General features: G+C 38.4%; 1 protein-coding gene across 8 annotated transcripts in view; it reads right to left on the reverse strand.

The window, feature by feature from the left end:
• Nucleotides 1–18,950, reverse strand: part of LOC102955006 (phosphatidylinositol 3,4,5-trisphosphate 3-phosphatase TPTE2) — a 161,783-nt gene that overhangs the window by 125,212 nt on the left and 17,621 nt on the right. For all 8 annotated transcript variants that reach the window (XR_006209651.1, XM_042961163.1, XM_042961104.1 and 5 more), the window contains one exon: nt 2,036–2,092. Coding sequence is in view for 7 of the 8 variants with exons in the window: in XM_042961163.1 (XP_042817097.1) it covers nt 2,036–2,092 (57 nt within the window). In the remaining variant the exon portion in view is untranslated. The remainder of the gene's footprint in view (nt 1–2,035; nt 2,093–18,950) is intronic.

Below are 18,950 nucleotides of genomic sequence, written 5' to 3' on the forward strand. Positions count from 1 at the left end.
AAATGCCTGATTCTCAAGTCCTTCCATCACCTCCTTACTTTCACCCATCATGGTCATCTCTCCTGCTTCTCAGACTGGGTCAAGCCCTACAGGACTGAGGCAGTGGCTGTATCCACTATAGTAGTGGGATTGAGTTTGAGGGTCACTTCACATAGTGGCAGAGCTCTGGAGGGTATGGGGCAGATTCCAGTCCACTGCCATCATTCTCCTTGCTCCAGATAGGAGTCTCTCCTCACTTGTCACATATTATAAGTTGGATACAGTCCCATCAAAACTGAAATGTTGAAATCCTATCTCCTGGAACTCAGAATGTGACTTTGTTGGAAATAGGGTTGCTGAAGATGTTATTAAGATATAGTCAAACTGGTTTGGGGGGCTCCTAATCCAGTCTGACTGGATAGTCAAAGGAAAAATTTAGACACAGACACACATACTTCACCCATGCAGAGATTAAGGAAGTAACTGGAGCCATGATGCTACATACCACAGAACAGCAAAGATTGACAGCAATCACCAGAAGCTAGGAGAGAGGTATGGACTAGATTCTTTCTCACAGCTCTCAGAAGGAAACAACCCTGCTGACATCCTGATATCAACTTGTAGCCTCTAAGACTGAGACAATAAACTTCTGTTGTTTAAACTATTCCGTTTTATGATATTTTATTACAGCATCCCTGGCAAATGAATACAGCCCAATCTAGTAGAATCTCATATACAGCAATCTGACAGCTTTCCCAAGAGTTTTGGCTGCTGGTAACTCAAGACAGGAGGGCCTGTTCCTCCTCTATCCAATTAGATAAAAAAAATGTTATATACAGAAGTTGATATTGCCAACACTTTAGAAAGAGTGTCCAAGAAACTCTGCACTGAATATCTTGTATTTTTACATATACATATACTGTACACACACACACACACACACACACACACACACACACACACACCACCTTTTACTGGTGACTTCCTTATCAGTTATTGATGTCAATTCATTCCAATCAGAACTAAAGGATAAAATGTATCTGATCAAACACCATGTGATCCCTTACTTACTTTTTTTCATTCAAATTAGCTACAATTTATCTACACTTGATAATGTGGTTGAACCCTCAAAAATTCTTATGTAATTTGGTTATCTGGAAAGAAGTATTTCATTTCCCCCCAGAAATGCAGCTTTATATGGTAGAAATGAAATTCTTAAGCTTGTACAAGAATCATTCATGGATAAAGATTTAAAAACATTTCTTTACTACTGAACTGAACCCCAGTGTTTATGTGCCTTTTGTGCTTACATTTATTTCAAATTCAACTATATTTTCATGCTTCATGAAGTTTTTCTTGCTCTTCCAGTATGGGCAAGTAACTTCAGGCCAGGGCAGGGGCTCCATCCAATATGATGGTGAGTTTGGGTTTAGAACAACTAGCCTCACAAGTAGCAGAGCTCTGAAGGGTGATGGAAAGACCTTAGGTCTCTTAGCTCCTTTATTTTCTGCTGAGGGTGCCTCTGCTCCCTGTCCACTGCTTTTGCCTATTTGCTTCCCAGTAGTAGTCTCTCCTCCCTTGTTCCACACAAGTAGAATGTCATATACAAACACTGTGATAATTTCCCAACTGTTTTAAAATTTTTTTTATCTTTTTTATTTTTGAGAGACAGAGTGCAAGCAGTGGAGGGGCGGAGAGGGAGAGGGAGACACAGAATCTGAAGGAAGCTCCAGGCTCCGAGCTGTCAACACAGAGCCCGACGAGGGGCTTGAACTCAGGAACCGCAAGTTCGTGACCTGGGCCGAAGTCGGACACTCAACCGATTGAGCCACCTAGGTCCCCCAGTTTCCCAAGTGTTTTGACTGCTAATCCCCAACGCTCACAAACAGACCCATAATAAATGTTCTCCCTCTTTGATCTGTTCCTTCTTTTTCTATTTAGATCCAAAGCAGAAAAAAAATGACATACAGAAGCTGACAAGCTATCATGAACAAGCCCTAATGCCACTGATGCTTCCAAGTGGTTTTCCCACCCAGATGACAGAAAATCAACTCACCTATCATTGATATTGTGGCCAGAGGACACCAAAGAGGACACTGGAGTGTTGTTATGTCTGCCAAAGGGAAAAAAATACACAAAAAATAAAGTCAGATGACGTGGAAGGAAATCATGCTCTTTCCTGAAAGGAATTTCAGACACGAAAAGTAAATCACACATCCCAAATCCCGAAGAGAGGTGACAGAAACTGAAGCAACGGCTTTGAGTTACCACAGTGTAACCTATAAGCCAGCCTCCAGTGTGTGTGTGTGTGTGTGTGTGTGTGTGTACACAGGTACATATTTACTGGAAATAGAAGCAGCAATGATGACTAATATCCTTGCTTCTTTCCCAATTTCTCTGCAATTCTGGAAAGTGCTGAATAAATCTGGGAAGAGAGACAGACAGGCATGAGAGTATATGGATGGGGAGGTGGGTCCAGGTAACGGTTGATGAAAGGATACAGATTTAATGGAAAGAAATGCCCAAACAATGAGAATTTCAATGGCAAGGCCAGTCCCTAGTTGCTATTTGGTAGGGCAGAAACAAGAATATGCCTAAATTATGTTCACAAACGTTTCTTGAAAGTGGAGCACATCATCAGAATGACTTTTCTTGCTGTTAATCCTTTAACAACTTTTTTTATTAAGGTGTAATTGACATACATTATATTAGTTTCAAGTGCACAACTAATAATTTGTTATTGTATATATTACAAAATGATCACCATAGTAAGTCTAGTTAACATGTGTCACCTTAGAGAATTTTTTCTTGTGATGAAGACTTTTAAGATTTACTCTCCTAGCAACTTTCAAACATGCAATACAGTATTATTAACTGGAGTCACCATGCTGTATAGTACATCTCTATAACCTGTTTATTTTATAGCTAGAAATTTGTAACTTTGGACCCCCACCACCCAAATAGAAGAAACAATCAGTGAATTCAAATACAGGGCAGTGCAATTCATCTAATCAGAGAGAGAGAGAAAAAAAAAAGAATGAAGAAGAGTGAAGATAAAACAATGATAAAAAAAATCTTAGGGGCACAGCAAAAGCAGTACTAAGAGGGAAAGGAGTAACAATATAAATCTACCTCAAGAAACAAGAGAAGCATATATCCTTACACCTAAAAGAAACTAGGAAAAGATTTTAAAAAGCCCAAGGTGAGTAGAAAGTAGGAAATAAAAACTATCAGAGAAGAAATAAATGGCATAGAGACGAAAAAATATATATGTATATGTATATATGTGTATACATGTATATATATTGTGCCTGTGTGTTTATATATCAATAAAACCAAAGAGTTGGTTGTTTTTTTTTTTAATTTTTAAAAAAAAATTTTTTTTAACGTTTGTTTATTTTTGAGACAGAGAGAGAGACAGAGCATGAATGGGGGAGAGTCAGAGAGAGGGAGACACAGACTCTGAAACAGGCTCCAGGCTCTGAGCTGTCAGCACAGAGCCCGACGCGGGGCTCGAACTCACGGACCGCGAGATCATGACCTGAGCCAAAGTCGGCCGCTTAACCGACTGAGCCACCCAGGCGCCCCAAGAGTTGGTTCTTTGAAAAGATCAACAAAATTGACAAAACCTCAGCCACCCTCATTAAGATAAAAAAAAAGAGAGAGAGAGAGAGACTCAGTTAAAATCAAACAAAAGGGGAAAACTGACACCACTGAAAAAAACAGAATGATAAGAAAATACTATGAAAAATCACATGCCAACAAATTGGACCACTCAGAAGAAATGCATAAATTCCCAGAAACATACTATTTTCCAAAACTGAATTGGGAAGAAATAGAAATCTGAACAGGCTATTACTAGTAATGAAATTGAATTGGTAACCAAAAAATTTCCCCCAAATTAAAGTTCAGGCCAACATGAATTCACAGGTGTATTCTATCAAACATTTAAAGAAGAGCAAATACCTATTCTTCTCAAATTATTCCAAAAATAGAAGAGGACAGAAAGCTTCCAAATTCATTCTATGAGACCAGCATTACTCTGATACCAAAATCAAAGACACCACAAATAAAGAAAACTACAGGCCAATATCACTGAGGAACACAGATGCAAAAGTCCTAAACAAAATGCTAGCAAAATCACATTCAATAATACATTAAAATGATCATTCACCACGATCAAGTGGACTTTATTCCAGAGATACAAGGACGGTGCAATATTCACAAATCAATCAATATGTTACACCAACTTAACAAAATGAAGGATAAAAACCATCTGATTATCTCAACAGATGTAGAAAAAGCATTTAACAAAATTCAACATCGTTCATATGAAAAACTCCCAACAAAGTCGGGTTAGAGGGAATACGCCTTAACATAATAAAGACCATATATGAAAAACCCACAGCTGACATCACACTTAATAGGTGAAAAATTGACATTTCCTCAGAGACTGGGAATAAGTCAAGCATGTCCACTCTCACCACTTCTACTCAACATAATAGTGGAAGTCCGAGCCACAGCAATCAGATAAAAGAAAGAAAGCAAGGAAATAAAGGAAACAAATAAGAGACATCCATATTAGGTAAGGAAGAATTTAAACCGTCACTATTCACAGATGACATAATACTATACATAGAACCCATAGAGACTCCACCAAAAAAAAAAAAAAAAAAAAGCTATTACAAGTAATAAATGAAGTCGATAAAGATTCAGGATACAGATTAACACCCAGAAAGTCATTGTCTTTGTGTGTGTGCTCCCTAATCCATCCATTAAATACAAGTCAGAAAATTATAAATTTGATAACATATTTGATGGTACGATGAGGATCTAGAGAGATGGGGAAAAAGGGTATGTTCCTTAATTTAACCAGAACTGATGATTAAGTCACTTATGCTTGGGACCAGGATATTTGAAAAAAATTAAAATAGGCCCCATGGTTTCTGTTTAGGATCTTGCTTTGGATGTGAAGTATGCACACGTGGAGTAATTAGAGAGCAATTTGAAGCAGTGTGTGGACACAAGAAGGAGATAAATCTCTGTGCTGGGCATAAATGGACTGTAGAGACAAGAAAGCAACGGAGGGAAAGACAATCAGTTGTGCAGGAAACACAGATCACTGAGGAGATTGAGAATATTGGAGAATGAAATATGAGCAAGAGCACAGAAATGGGAAATAGGTGATGCATCAGTGGGCCATTGGTAGGCATGTGTGCCATTAACATAGAAGGTCCAGAGAGGACCAGGCCTTGAGTTTTTTACCTCAAGATGCTCACAGTCAAGCAGGGGGAATAATATGCAAAAAACTCATTATAGCATTAGTGGTTAGTGAGGACAGAAGGAAAGTAAAAACTTCTCTGGTGGAGGGAGTCTGGGAAGGCTTCTCGAGGGGGAGATAAAATTTGAAGAAGGAGACAGGGACTTTCAGGCTAAGAGAATACCAGATATAGTTGGATGGAAGGGAGATCTCTGGTGGGAAACAATCTTCCACGTACTTTGAAATCTAGTATCAATTATTTCTAAATTTATCAAAAGACCTACTACTTTATGAGACTTTGTTGTACAATAGCTTTGAGACTTCACATTTCAAGTATTTGTGAAAATTGGTAACGATTCATCAAGTATAATAGAAAAATAATTTTGGGGCACCTAGGTGGCTCAGTCAGTTGAGCGTCTGACTTTGGCTCAGGTCATGATCTCGTGGTTCGTGGGTTTGAGCCCCACGTTGGGCTCTGTGCTGACAGCTCGGAGCCTGGGGCCTGCTTCGGATTCTGGGTCTCCCTCTCTCTCTCTCTCTCTCTGACCCTCCCCTGCTAATGCTCTGTCTCTCTCTCAAACATGAATATTTTTTTTTAATGTCCATACTAACCAAAGTAATCAATAGATTCAATGCAATTCCTATGAAAATACCAACAACATTTTTCACAGAACTAGAGCAAACAATCCTAAAACTTGTATGGAACCACAAATGATCCTGAAGAGCCAAAGCAATCTTGAGAAAGAACAACAAAGCTGAAGACAGCACAATCTGAGATTTCCAAATATACTACAGAAGGAAACAATCAACAAAACTAAAAGGCAGCCTACAGAATGAGAGAAGATATTTGCAAAGAACATATCTGATAAAGGGCTGGTATCCAAAATCTATAAAGAATTTATCAAACTCAACACCCAAAAAACAAACAACCCAGTGAAGAAATGGGCAGAAGACATGAATACACACTAATCCAAAGATGACATCCAGACAGCTAACAGACACATGAAAAGATGTTCAACATCACTCATCATCAGGGAAATACAAATCAAAACCACAATGAGGTATCACCTCACACCTGTCAGAGTGGCTAAAATTAATAACTCAAGGAAACACCAAATGTTGGCAAGGATGCAAAGAAAGGGGAACCTTCTTGCACTGCTGGTGGGAATGCAAAATGGTGCAGCCACTCTGGGGAACAGTGTGGAAGTTCCTCAAAAAATAAAAAATAGAACAAGCCTATGATCCAGAAATTGCACTATTAGGTATTTACCCAAAGGATACAAAAATGGATTTGAAGGAGTACATACACCCCAATGTTTATAGCAGCTTTATCAACAATAGCCAAACTACAGCAAGAGCCCAAATGTCCATCAACTGATGAATGGAAAAAGAAGATGCGGTATATGTATATATATATTCAATGGAATACTACTCAGCCATCAAAAAACAACAACAATGAGATCTTTCTATGTGCAATGATGTGGATGGAGCTAGAGTGTATTAGGCTAAGCAAATGAAGTCAGTCAGAAAAAGACAAATCTCATATAATTTCACTCATATATGGAATTTAAGAAACAAAACAGATGGACATATGGGAAGGGTGATAAAAAGAGAAGAGAAAGAAACTAAACCACAAACTCAATGATAGAGAACAAACTGAGGGTCCATGGAGGGAGGTGGATGGGTGATGGGCATTAAGGAGGACACTTGTGATGAGCACTGGGTGTTGTATGTAAGTGATGAATCACTGAATTCTACTTCTGAAACCAATATTATACTGTAAGATAATTAAATAACTAAAGTAAATAAATAAGAAAATAAATAAATAAGAAAAAAGCCAAAATATACTACAAAGCTGTAGTAATCAAGACACTATGGTACTGGCCCAAAAATAGACACATAAACCAATGTAGCACAATAGAGATCCCAGAAATAAATCCATACTTATAGGGTCACTTAATCTACAAGAAAGGAATAATATGCAATAAGGAAAAGACCGTCTCTTCAACAAATGGTGCTAGGAAAACTGGACAGCTACATGCAAAAGAATGAAACTGGACCACTTTCTTACACCATTCACAAAAATAAACTCACAATGGGATTAAAGTCCTAAATTAAGACCTGAAACTACAAATATCCTAGAAGAGAATATAGACAATAATTTCTGTGACACTGGCCATAGCAACAATTTTCTTTGTGCTCAGACAAGAGAAACAAAAGCAAAAATAAACTATTGGAACTGCACTAATGTAAAAGCCTTGTGCACAGCAAAGGAAACTATCAATAAGTCAAAAAGGCAACCTGTTGCATGGGAGAAACAAATGTTATGACTGATAGGGAGTTAATATCCAAAATATGTAAAGAACTGATACAACTCAACACTCAAAATAATGAATAATCCAACTTAAAAGGGGGCAGAAGACATGAATAGGTATTCTTCAAAGAAGACATACAGGTGGCCAAAAACACAGGAAAAGACACTCAAGGTCACTAACCATCAGGGAAGTGCAAAATAAAACCACAATGAGCTATCACTTCATGCCTGTCAGAATGCCTAAAATACAAATGTCAGGAAATAACATGTGTTGGTGAGAACATGGAGAAACAGGAACCCATGTGCACTGGTGGTAGTAATGCAACTTGGTGCAGCCACTGTGGAAAACAGTATGGAGTTCCCCCAGAATTAAAAATAGAATTACTATATGATCCAGTAATTCCACTATCAGTATTTACCCAAAGAAAATGAAAAGACTAATTTGAAAAGATAGACATATGCCTATGTTTCCTACAACATTATTTACAATAGCCAAATTATGGAAGCAACCCAAGTGTCCACTGACAGATGCATGGATAAAGAAGATGTGGTGTATATATACAATAGAATATCATTCAGCCATTAAAAAAGAATGCCATCTTGTCATTTGCAACGGCACGGAGGACCTGGAGGGTATAAATAAGTGGACTAAGTCAGAGAAAAACAAACACCATATAACTTCCCTCTATGTGGAATTTAAGAAACAACACAAAGAAAAAAACAAGCAAAAACCTGGACTCAAATACAAGAACTGGTGGTTGTCAGAGGGGAGGTTGGTGGGAATTTGAAACAGATAAAGGGGAGTAAGAGTACACTTATATGGATGAGCACAGAGAAACGTATAGAAGTATTGAATCGTTATATTGTACACCAGACACGAACACTGTATGTTAATTACACTTGAAATAAAAAAGTAAAGGGGCGCCAAGGTGGCTCAGTTGGTTAAGTGTCCAGCTCAACTCAGGTCATGATCTCACAGTTTACAGGTTTGAACCCCGTATCAGGCTCTGTGCTGACAGCTCAAAGCCTGGAGATACTTCAGATTTTGTGGGTGTCTCTCTCTGCCCCTCTCTCATTTGTGCTCTCCGTCTCTCAAAAATAAATAAACATTAATTTAAAAAAAAATAATTAATAACAATCTCAAACTCTTCCAAAAATAGGAGGAAATACTTTCAAACTATTTTAAGAGGCCAGCATTATCCTGATACCAAAGCCAGATAAGGACATCATAAGAAAAGAACTCCACAGGCCAATATTCTTGATGAATGTGGATGCAAATTTCCTCAGTAAAACATTTGCAAACTGAATAAACCAATATATTAAAAAGATCATACGTTGTGTCTAAATGGGATTTATTCCAGGGATGCAAATATGGTTCACTATCGGCAAATCAATAAATGTAATACATTACATTAATAAAATGAAGGATAAAAAACATGATCATCTCAAAAGATGTAGATAAAGCATTTCACAAAACCCAATACCCTTTCCATGATAAAAACTCTCAACAAACTGGATGTAAAGGGAATGTATCTCAACATAATAAAGTCCATTAACACACAGCTAACATCACACTCAACAGTGAAATTATGAAAGCTTTTTTTTTCTAAGATCAGAAACAGGAAAAGGGTGCCCACTGTCCCCACTTTTATTCTACATTTCACCAAAAGTCCCAGTCAGAGAAATCAAGTAAGAAAAAGAAATAAGAGGCATCCAAACTGGAAAGGAAGAAGTCCAACAGTATGTATTTGCAGATGATATTATCTTATGTACAGAAAACGCTGAAGAGTCCACCAAAAAACTGTTAGAACTAATGACCAATTTTATTGTTTGAATCAAAGTTGTAGGATACAAAATTAACATATAAAAATCAGTTGTGTTTCTATAATACCAACAACAAACTATGGGGAGTAGAAATCAAGAAACAATCTTATTTACACAAGGGTTAAAAGGAATTAGATACTTAAGAATAAGTATAACCAATGAGGTGAAAGATCTGCACATTGAAAACTACAAGACACTGATGAAAGGTGTTCAAGAAGACATAATTAAATGGAAAGATATGCTGAACATGGTGGAGAAGCTCCCTCGTCCCTCAAACACAGCAGTATTGAGGTGAGAAGACTTGGAAATCTAGGAATCCTGGCTACAGACTGACAGAAACATCTCCAGGGGCCCACGGGGACAATGTGATGGGCCCTAGGTGCATGATTGAAAACCGGGAGAGATAAAATGGGCAGCATAGGAATGGAGGGGAGGGATCTCCTGTGGAGACAACAGAAAGAGAAGGAGAGGCTGTGGAAGTGTAGGATTACATTTGGACAAGAGAAAAACCACAGACTGGGAAATGGAGAAAGAGCTAATTTCTCATTGTGAGGCTTTTTCAGCCCTGTTCGTGTGCCTGGAAAGGAGGGGAGCCAGCCCCAGCATGGTGGCTAGCTCCCAGGAGCAGTAGAAGAGAGCAATCCTCTCCCATGAGTGCTGTGAGAAGAAGGCAAATAACCATTCCAAGGACAAAAGACCCTGCAGGCACCCGCCAGCCAGAGGCCCTTAGTCAGCTGGCTGGCAGAATGACAGTACCCTGGAACCAGGGTGCACGGAGCAGGATCTTTTAAGGCATCAGGATTTGAATCCCAGCAAAGCACCTGGGAGGCATGGGAGACTATGGAGTGGAACAGAACTGGCCCACTCAGGCCACTGTGAAAATGGCCTGAACAGAGTGGTTTGGGACACCCAGCGTGGGGAGGAGAGACAGGGGTGTCGCCATTTTTTTTTACCCATCACCAACAAGGTGGGGTTTCAGGGAATGGACAATGGGCCCACAGTGGAGGTGGGACCGCCTACCCCAAACCATGCCCCTCTGTGCCTGGTAACTGCATATCTAACAGGCAAGATTGACACTGACAGAACCAGACAGCCCCTCCTCCAGACCAGCACAGCCACCAGTTCCAAGTCACCATCAGATATCAGCCCAGTGGTTTTGCATTCTCTGATTTGATTCTTGGTCAATTCTTGTTTCATGTGTGTATATACATATATACTTATGTGTACACACACACACACACACACACACACACACATTTTTTTTTTCTTCCTTTTCTTCCTCTTATTTCTTCCCTTCTCTAGTCTGGTTGTTCTGGTTTTTGGTTTGTTTAAGCAGACTTTTTTAATCTATTCTTTTTACACCTCTTCTGTATCTCCTTCTTTATTTTCCTCTCTCTCTCTCTCTCTCTCTCTCTCTCTCCGACTAAGCTATATAGTTTCTCTGATTTTCTGCCTGCTCAATTTTTTTTCTTTTCCTTTTCCCTGCCTCTGTCATTTCTCTCTTTATATGGGATAAGGCCTTTTCCATCACCTCCCCCATCTTATTTAAACTTTTCCAGATATACTTCAATGAACAAATCAAAGCACACCTGGTGGAAGGTTCAAACCACCACTACAAGTAGGGAGATAAAGCAACCAGAGTCATAACAACAGAGAGCATGAAACACACTCCAAAAACACCTCCTAAAGAGCCAAGCCCTGAACAGCGTATGATCCCTTTTTAATATAGTAGTGATCACAGGTGCAGGACTCATAACAAGCTATTAAAACACATAAGGGACAGAAAACTAGCCAATATGATGAAATGGAAGAATTCTCAAAAGAAATTCCAGGAATAAATGACAGCTAGAGAATTGCTCAAAACAGATATAAAAAATATAACTGAGTGAGAATTTAGAATAATAGTCATAAGATTAATAGATGGGCTTGAAAAAAGCACAGATGATAGCAGAGAATCTATTACTGCAGAGATCAAGGACCTAAGAAATCGTCATGACAAATTAAGAAATGTTGTAAATGAGGTGCAAGATAAACTAGATGCAGCGACAGTAGGATGGAGGAGGCAGAGGGGAGATTAAGTGAAATAGAAGATAAACTTATGGAAAATGATGAAGCCGAGAAAGAGATAAGTAAATACTAGAACACGAGGGGAGAATTAAAGAACTAAGTGATTAATGAAATGTAATAATACCCGTATCACAGGAGTTCCAGAAGAAGAGAGACAGAAAGGGGCAGAAGGTCTACTTGAACAAATTATAGCTGAGAACTTCCCTAACCTGGAGAAGGAAATGGATATCCAAATCCAGGAGGCACAGAGAACTCCCTTCAGATTTAACAGGAATAGATCTTCTCCATGGGATACGATAGTGACACTGGCAAAATACAGATAAAGAGAGAAATCTGAAAGCAGGTAGGGACAAGTGGGCCTTAACTTACAAAGGTAGACACATAAGGGTAGTGGCAGACCTATCCACTGAAACTTAGCAGGCCAGAAGGCAGTGGCAGAAAATATTCGACGTGCTGAATAGGAAAAATACGCAGCCAAGAATCCTTTATCCAGTAAGGCTATCATTCAGAATAGAAGGAGAGATAAAGGCTTTCCCAGACAAACAAAAACTGAAGGAGTTCATGACCACTAACCCAGCCCTACAAAGAGATGCTAAGGGGAACTCTGTAAGTGGAATGCTGCAAAGATTACAGAGGACCAGAAACATCACCACAAGCATGAAACCTACAGATAACACAATGACACTAAATCCATATATTTCAGTAATAACTCTGAATGTAAATGGACTAAATGCCCTAAGCAAAAGACCTAGGTTATCAGAATGGATAAAAAACCAGATCCATCTATATGCTGTCAACAAGAGACCCATTTTAGACCTGAGGACACCTTCAGATTTAGAGTGAGGGGGTGGAGAACCCTCTATTATGCTACTGGAAATCAAAATAAAGCTGGTGTAGCCATACTTATATCAGACAAACTAGATTTTAAACTAAAGGCTGGAACAAGAGATGAAGAAGGGAATTATATCATAATTATGGTATCAATCCATCAAGAAGAGCTAATAATTGTAAATTTTATGCTCCCAACTTGGAGGCACCCAAATACATAAGTCAATTAATCACAAATATAAGCAATCTTATTGATAAGAATAAATTAATTGCAGGGAACTTTAATACTCCACTTACAACAATGGACAGATCATCTAGGCAAAAATCAATAAAGAAACAATGGCCTTGAATGATACACTGGACCAGATGGACTTGACAGGTATTCAGGATTTTTCATCCAAAAGCAGCAGAATACACATTCTTCTCAAGTGCATATGGAACATTCTCCAAGATAGATCACATGCTGAGTCACAAAAAGAGCCCTCAATTAATATAAAAGAATCGAGAGCATACCATGCATATTTTCTGATCACAGCACTATGAAACTTGAAATCAACCACAAGAAAAAGTCTGGAATGCCTCCAAATGCATGGAGGTTAAAGAACATCCAACTAAAGAATGAATGGGTCAACCAGGCAATTAAAGAAGAAATTAAAAAATATATGGAAGCAAATCAAAATGAAAACACAACAGTCTAAACCCTTTAGGATGCAGCAAAGGCAGTCCTAAGAGGAAAATACATTGCAATCCAGGCCTATCTCAAGAAACAAGAAAAATCCCAAATACAAAATCTAACAGCACACTTAAAGTAACTAGATGCAGAACAGCAAAGAAACCCCAAAGTCAGCAGAAGAGAAATAATAGAGTAGAGCAGAAATAAACAATATAGAATCCGAAAAAACAGTTGAACAGATGAGTCTAAGAGCTGACTTTTTGAAAAAATAAAATTGATAAACCCCTAGCCAGACTTCTCAAAAAGAGAGAGGACCCAAATAGATAAAATCATGAGTGAAAGGAGACAGATCACAACCAACACCACAAAAATACAAACAATTATCAGAGAATACTATGAAAAATTATATGCTAACAAACTGGACAACTTGGAGGAAATGGACAAATTCCTAGACACCCACACACTACCAAAACTCAAACAGAAAGAAATAGAAAATTTTAACAGACCCATACCAAGCCAAAAAATGGAAACCGTTATCAATAATCCCCCAAGAAATAAGAGTCCTTGGCAAGATGGCTTCCAGAGAAATTCTACCAGATATTTAAAGCAGAGTTAATATCTATCTTTCTCAAGCTGTTCTATAAAATAAAAATGGAAGGAAAGCTTCCGGACTCATTCTATGAAGCCAGCATTACCTTGATTCCCACACCAGACAGAGACCCCACTAAGAAGCAGAATAACAGACCAATATTCCTGATGAATATGGATGCAAAAATTCTCAACAAGATACTAGCAAATCAAATTCAACAGTATATCAAAAGATTATTCACCACGATCAAGTGGGATTCATTCCTGGGCTGCAGGGCTGGTTCAATATTCGCAAATCAATCAATGTGATACATCACATGAATGGAAGAAAGGGTAAGAACCATATGATCCCGTCAATAGATACAGAGAAAGTATTTGACAAAATATAGCATCCTTTCTTAACAAAGACCCTCAAGAAAGTTTGGATAGAAGGAACATACCTCAACATCATAAAAGCCGTATATGAAAAGCCCACAGCTAATATCATCCTCAATGGGGAAAAACTGAGAGCTTTCTGTCTGAGATCAGGAATACAGCTGGGATGTCCACTCTCACCACTGTTGTTTAACGTAGTGTTGGAAGTCCTAGCATCAGCAATCAGACAACAAATGAAATAAAAGGCATTCCAATTGGCAAAGAAGAAGTCAACTTTCACTTTTCACAGATGACATAATACTCTAGATGGAAAATCAAAAGACTCCACCAAAAAGCTACTAGAACTGATACATATGAATTCAGCAAAGTCACAGGATACAAAGTCAATGTACAGAAATCAGTTGCATTTCTATATACCAATAATAAAACAACAGAAAGAGAAATCAAGAAATTAATCATATTTACAATCGCACCAAGAACCATAAAATACCTAGGAATAAACCTAACCAAAGATGTAAAGGATCTACATGCTGAAAACTATAGAAAACTTATGAAGGAAATTGAAGAAGACACAAAGAAATGGAAACAAATTCCATGCTCATGGATTGGAAGAACAAATACTGTTAAAATGTCAATGCTACCCAAAGCAATCTACATATTCAATGCAATCCCAATCAAAATTGCATTGGCTTTCTTCTCAAAGCTAGAACAAACAATCCTAAAATTTATAGGGAACCACAAAAGACCCTGAATAGCCAAAGTTATGTTGAAAAAGAAAACCAAAGTGGGAGGCATCACAGTCCTGGACTTTAGCCTCTCTACAAGGCTCATCAGGACAGTATAGTACTGGCACAAGAACAGACACCGGCCAATGGAATAGAATAGAGAACTCAGAATTGGATCCACAAATGTATGACCAACTAATCTTTGACAAAGCAGGGAAGAGTATACAATGGAAAGAAGAGGTGTTTTTTTTTAATGTTTATTCATTTTTGAGAAACAGAGAGAGACAGAGCATGAGCGGGGGAGGGGCAGAGAGAGAGGGAGACCCAGAATCCGAAGCAGGCTCCAGGCTCTGAGCTGTCAGCACAGAGCCCGATGCAGGGCTTGAACTCACAGACTGTGAGATCATGACCTGAGCTAAAGTTGGATGCTCAGCCAACTGAGCCACCCAGGCGCCCAAAAAGAGTCTTTTTAGCAAATCATGCTGGGAGAACTGGATAGCAACATGCAGAAGAATGAAACTAGACCGCTTTCTTACACCACACACAAAATAACTCAAAATGGATGCAAGACCTAAATGTGAGACGAAGCCATCAAAAACTTAGAAGAGAAAACAGGCAACAACCTCTTTGACCTCAGCCACAATAATTTCTTGCTCAACACGTCTCTAAAGGCAAGGGAAATAAAAGCAAAAATAAACTATTGGGACCTCATCAAGATAAAAATCTTCTGCACTGCAAAGGAAACAATCAACAAAACTAAAAGGCAACCAACAGAATGGGAACAGATATTTGTAAATGACATATCAGATAAAAGTTAGTATCCAAAATCTTTAAAAAACTTACCAAACTCAACACCCAAAAAGCAAACAACCCAGTGAAGAAATGGGCAGAAGATACGAATAGACACTTTTCCAAATAAGATCACCAGATGGCCAACAGACACATGAAAAGATGTTCAACACCAGTCATCATCAGGGAAATACAAATCAAAACCACACTGAGATACCACCTCACACCAGTAAGAGTGGCTAAAATTAACAATTCAGGAAACAACAGATGTTGGCAAGGATGTGAAGAAAATGGGAACCCTCTTGCACTTTTGGTGGGAATGCAAACTGGTGCAGCCACTCTGGAAAGCAGTGTGGAGGTTCTTCAAAAAATTAAAAATAGAACTACCTTATGACCCAGCAATAACTCTACAGGAACTTATCCAAAGGATACAGGAGTGCTGATTCACAGGCATACATGTACCCCCATGTTTATAGCAGTGCTTTCAACAATAGCCAATTTATGGAAAAAGCCCAAATGTCTATCAACTGATGAATGGATAAAGAAGATATGGTTTATATATACAATGAAATACTACTTAGCAATGAGAAAGAATGAAATCCTGTCACTTGTAGCAACATAGATGGAACTGGAGGGTGTTATGCTAAATGAAATAAGTCAGTCAGAGAAAGACAGATATCATATCTTTTCACTCATAAGTGGAACTTGAGAAACTTAACAGAAGACCACGGGGGAAAGAAAGGGGAAAAAATAGTTTCAAACAGAGAGGGAGACAAACCATAGGAGACTTTTAAATACAGAGAACAAACTGAAGGTTGATGGTGGCGGGGAGGGAATGGGTGATAGGCATTGAGGAGTGCACTTGTTGGGATGAGCACTGGGCATTGTATGTAAGTGATGAATCATGGGAATATACCCCCAAACCAAGAGCACACGGTATACACCGTTAGCTAACTTGACAATAAATTATATATATTAAAAAATTTTTATTAAAAAAAAAGATATCCCATGTCCATGGATTGGAATGATTAACACTGTTAAAAAGTCTACACTACTCAAAGCAATCTACAGATTCAATTCAATCTGTCAAAATTCTGACAGCATTTTTCACAGAAATAGAAAAAAAAAATCCAAAAATTTGCACAGAACTAAAGACTCCAAACAGCCAAAACAATCTTGAGGGGAAAAGAACAAAGTTGAAGAAGTCATTCCTGATTTCAAACAATTTTACAAAGCTAGGGTAATCAAAACAGTATGGTGTTGGCATAAAAAACACATAGATCAATGGAACAGAATAGAGAGCCCAAAGATAAACTTTTTATATATAGTCAAATTTCAGGAAAGGAGCCACAAAAACTTGTGTTGAGAAAACTATAGCCACGTGTAAATGAATGAAACTGGACCCCCTATCTTATGCTATACACATAACTCAACTCAAAATAGATTAAAGACTTGAATACCTGAAACCATAAAACTCCTAGAAGAAAACATAGGAAGTAAGCACCTTGACATTGGTCCTGGCAGTAAGTTTTTAGATGACACTAAAAACAAAGACAACAAAAGCAAAACCAAACAAGTGGAACTACATCAAACTAAAAAACTTCTGTGCAGCAAAGAAAACCATCAAGAAAATGAAAATGCAACCCATGCAATAGAAGAAAATACTTGCAAACCACATAACACATAAAAGGTTTATATCCAAAACATTCAAGGGACTCATTCAACTCAATAGGAAAAACCCAAATAACCTAATTAAAAAATAGGCAAGGGGTGCCTGGGTGGCTCAGTCGGTTAAGCATCTGACTTCGGCTCAGGTCATGATCTTGTAGTTCATGGGTTCGAGCCCCGCGTCAGGCTCTGTGCCTGGAGCCTGCTTCAGATTCTGTGTCTCCCTCTCCCTCTGCCCCTCCCCCGCTCACATTCTGTCTTTCTCTCAAAAATAAATATTAAAAAAAAATTTTAAATAGGCAAAAGACTGAAATAAACATTTATTCAAAGACCTACAAATGGACAACAGGTACATAAAAAGGTGTTCAGCATAATTAATCATCATAAAGGAAATGCAAATCAAAACCACAATGAGATCACATCATACCTGTTTATCAAGAAGACTAGAGATAACAAATGCTGGTGAGGATACAGAGAAGAAGAAACCTTTTTACTGTTGGTGGAATGTAAACTGGTACAACCACTATGGAAAGCAGTATGGGGGTTCCTCAAAAAAATAAAAATAAAACTACAATATGATCCAGTAATCTCACTTCTGGATATACCTCCAAAGGAAATGAAATTATTATCTCACACAATTATACGTACTTCCATGTTCATTGAAACATTATTCAAAATAGCCAAGATATGAAAGCTTAACTCTTCACTGATACACAATGGACAAAGAAAATGTGGTATATACATAAATAAAAATGGGGCAATACTCAACCTTAAAGGAATTTTCACCATTTGTAATGACATGGATGAACCCGGAGTAACGAGGCAAAAAGAATTACAAAGACATAGGATGCTCACACCCAAGTTTGAGTAAACGAGATCAGGTAAATAAGTATAGAGGGGGCAGGGCCAAGTCCCCCAGGATAGACAGGGAGGGGCAAAGGCCCCTGTGCAAAGGTATTAGGTATTCAGGGCAAGAATGTCTGGCAATTTAGTACTGTAGCAGAAAGCTGCTTTCACTGGAAGGAAGGACCAAATTAGGGAAACAGGTAAATAGGGCTATAGACAGCTGCCCAGAGAGAGGTAATTAGCAAAAGAAAGGTGCCTTGTTAACCCTGAGGCAGCATGTTCTCTGTCTTATCCCCTGGGCTGGCTAAGATAAACAAACCTGGAGCCTCCTGTTTGCAGTTATCATCCAACTGCCCGGCGGGGCCAGGATTTTGGTTTATATTGACCCAAACCCCTAACACCGTCTCTCTTCAACACCCCCTTCCCTCCTGCCCATGAGTTAATGTTCACAGATTCATTGTCTCTTTGTGCACACCCATCACGTTTGCAAGTAAGATGAATTAGGGTGTGAGGACCTAATGTATAATTGGTGACTATAGTTGATAACACTATATTGTATAATCAAAATTTGCTAACAGTAGAAGTTAAATGATCTCACACATAAAGTAAATATGTGAGGTGATGGCTAGGAATAATCCTTTCACAATGTATAGCAGATCATCATTTTGTACATTTTAAATATCTTATATTTTTGTCAATTATACCTTCATAAAGGTGGAAAAAGGTTTTAAATGCATATGTAGTTTTATTAACTAGGAAATATATTCATGATATGTCATTAAGTAATAAAGTTATTTTTTAAAAAATGTGTGATTGGGGCACCTGGGTGACTCAGGTGAGAGTCCGAATTGGGCTCAGGTCATAATCTCACTGCTGGTGGGTTTGAGCCCTGTGTTGGGCTCTGTGCTGACAGCTCAGAGCCTGGAGCCTGTATCTCCATTCCCTCTACTCCTCCACCCCCCGCTCTCAAAAATAAATAAAATGTTAAAAATATTTTAAAAGAATGTGTGATTT

This window comes from Panthera tigris, chromosome A1 (assembly GCF_018350195.1).
Source record: "Panthera tigris isolate Pti1 chromosome A1, P.tigris_Pti1_mat1.1, whole genome shotgun sequence".
NCBI lineage: Eukaryota > Metazoa > Chordata > Mammalia > Carnivora > Felidae > Panthera > Panthera tigris.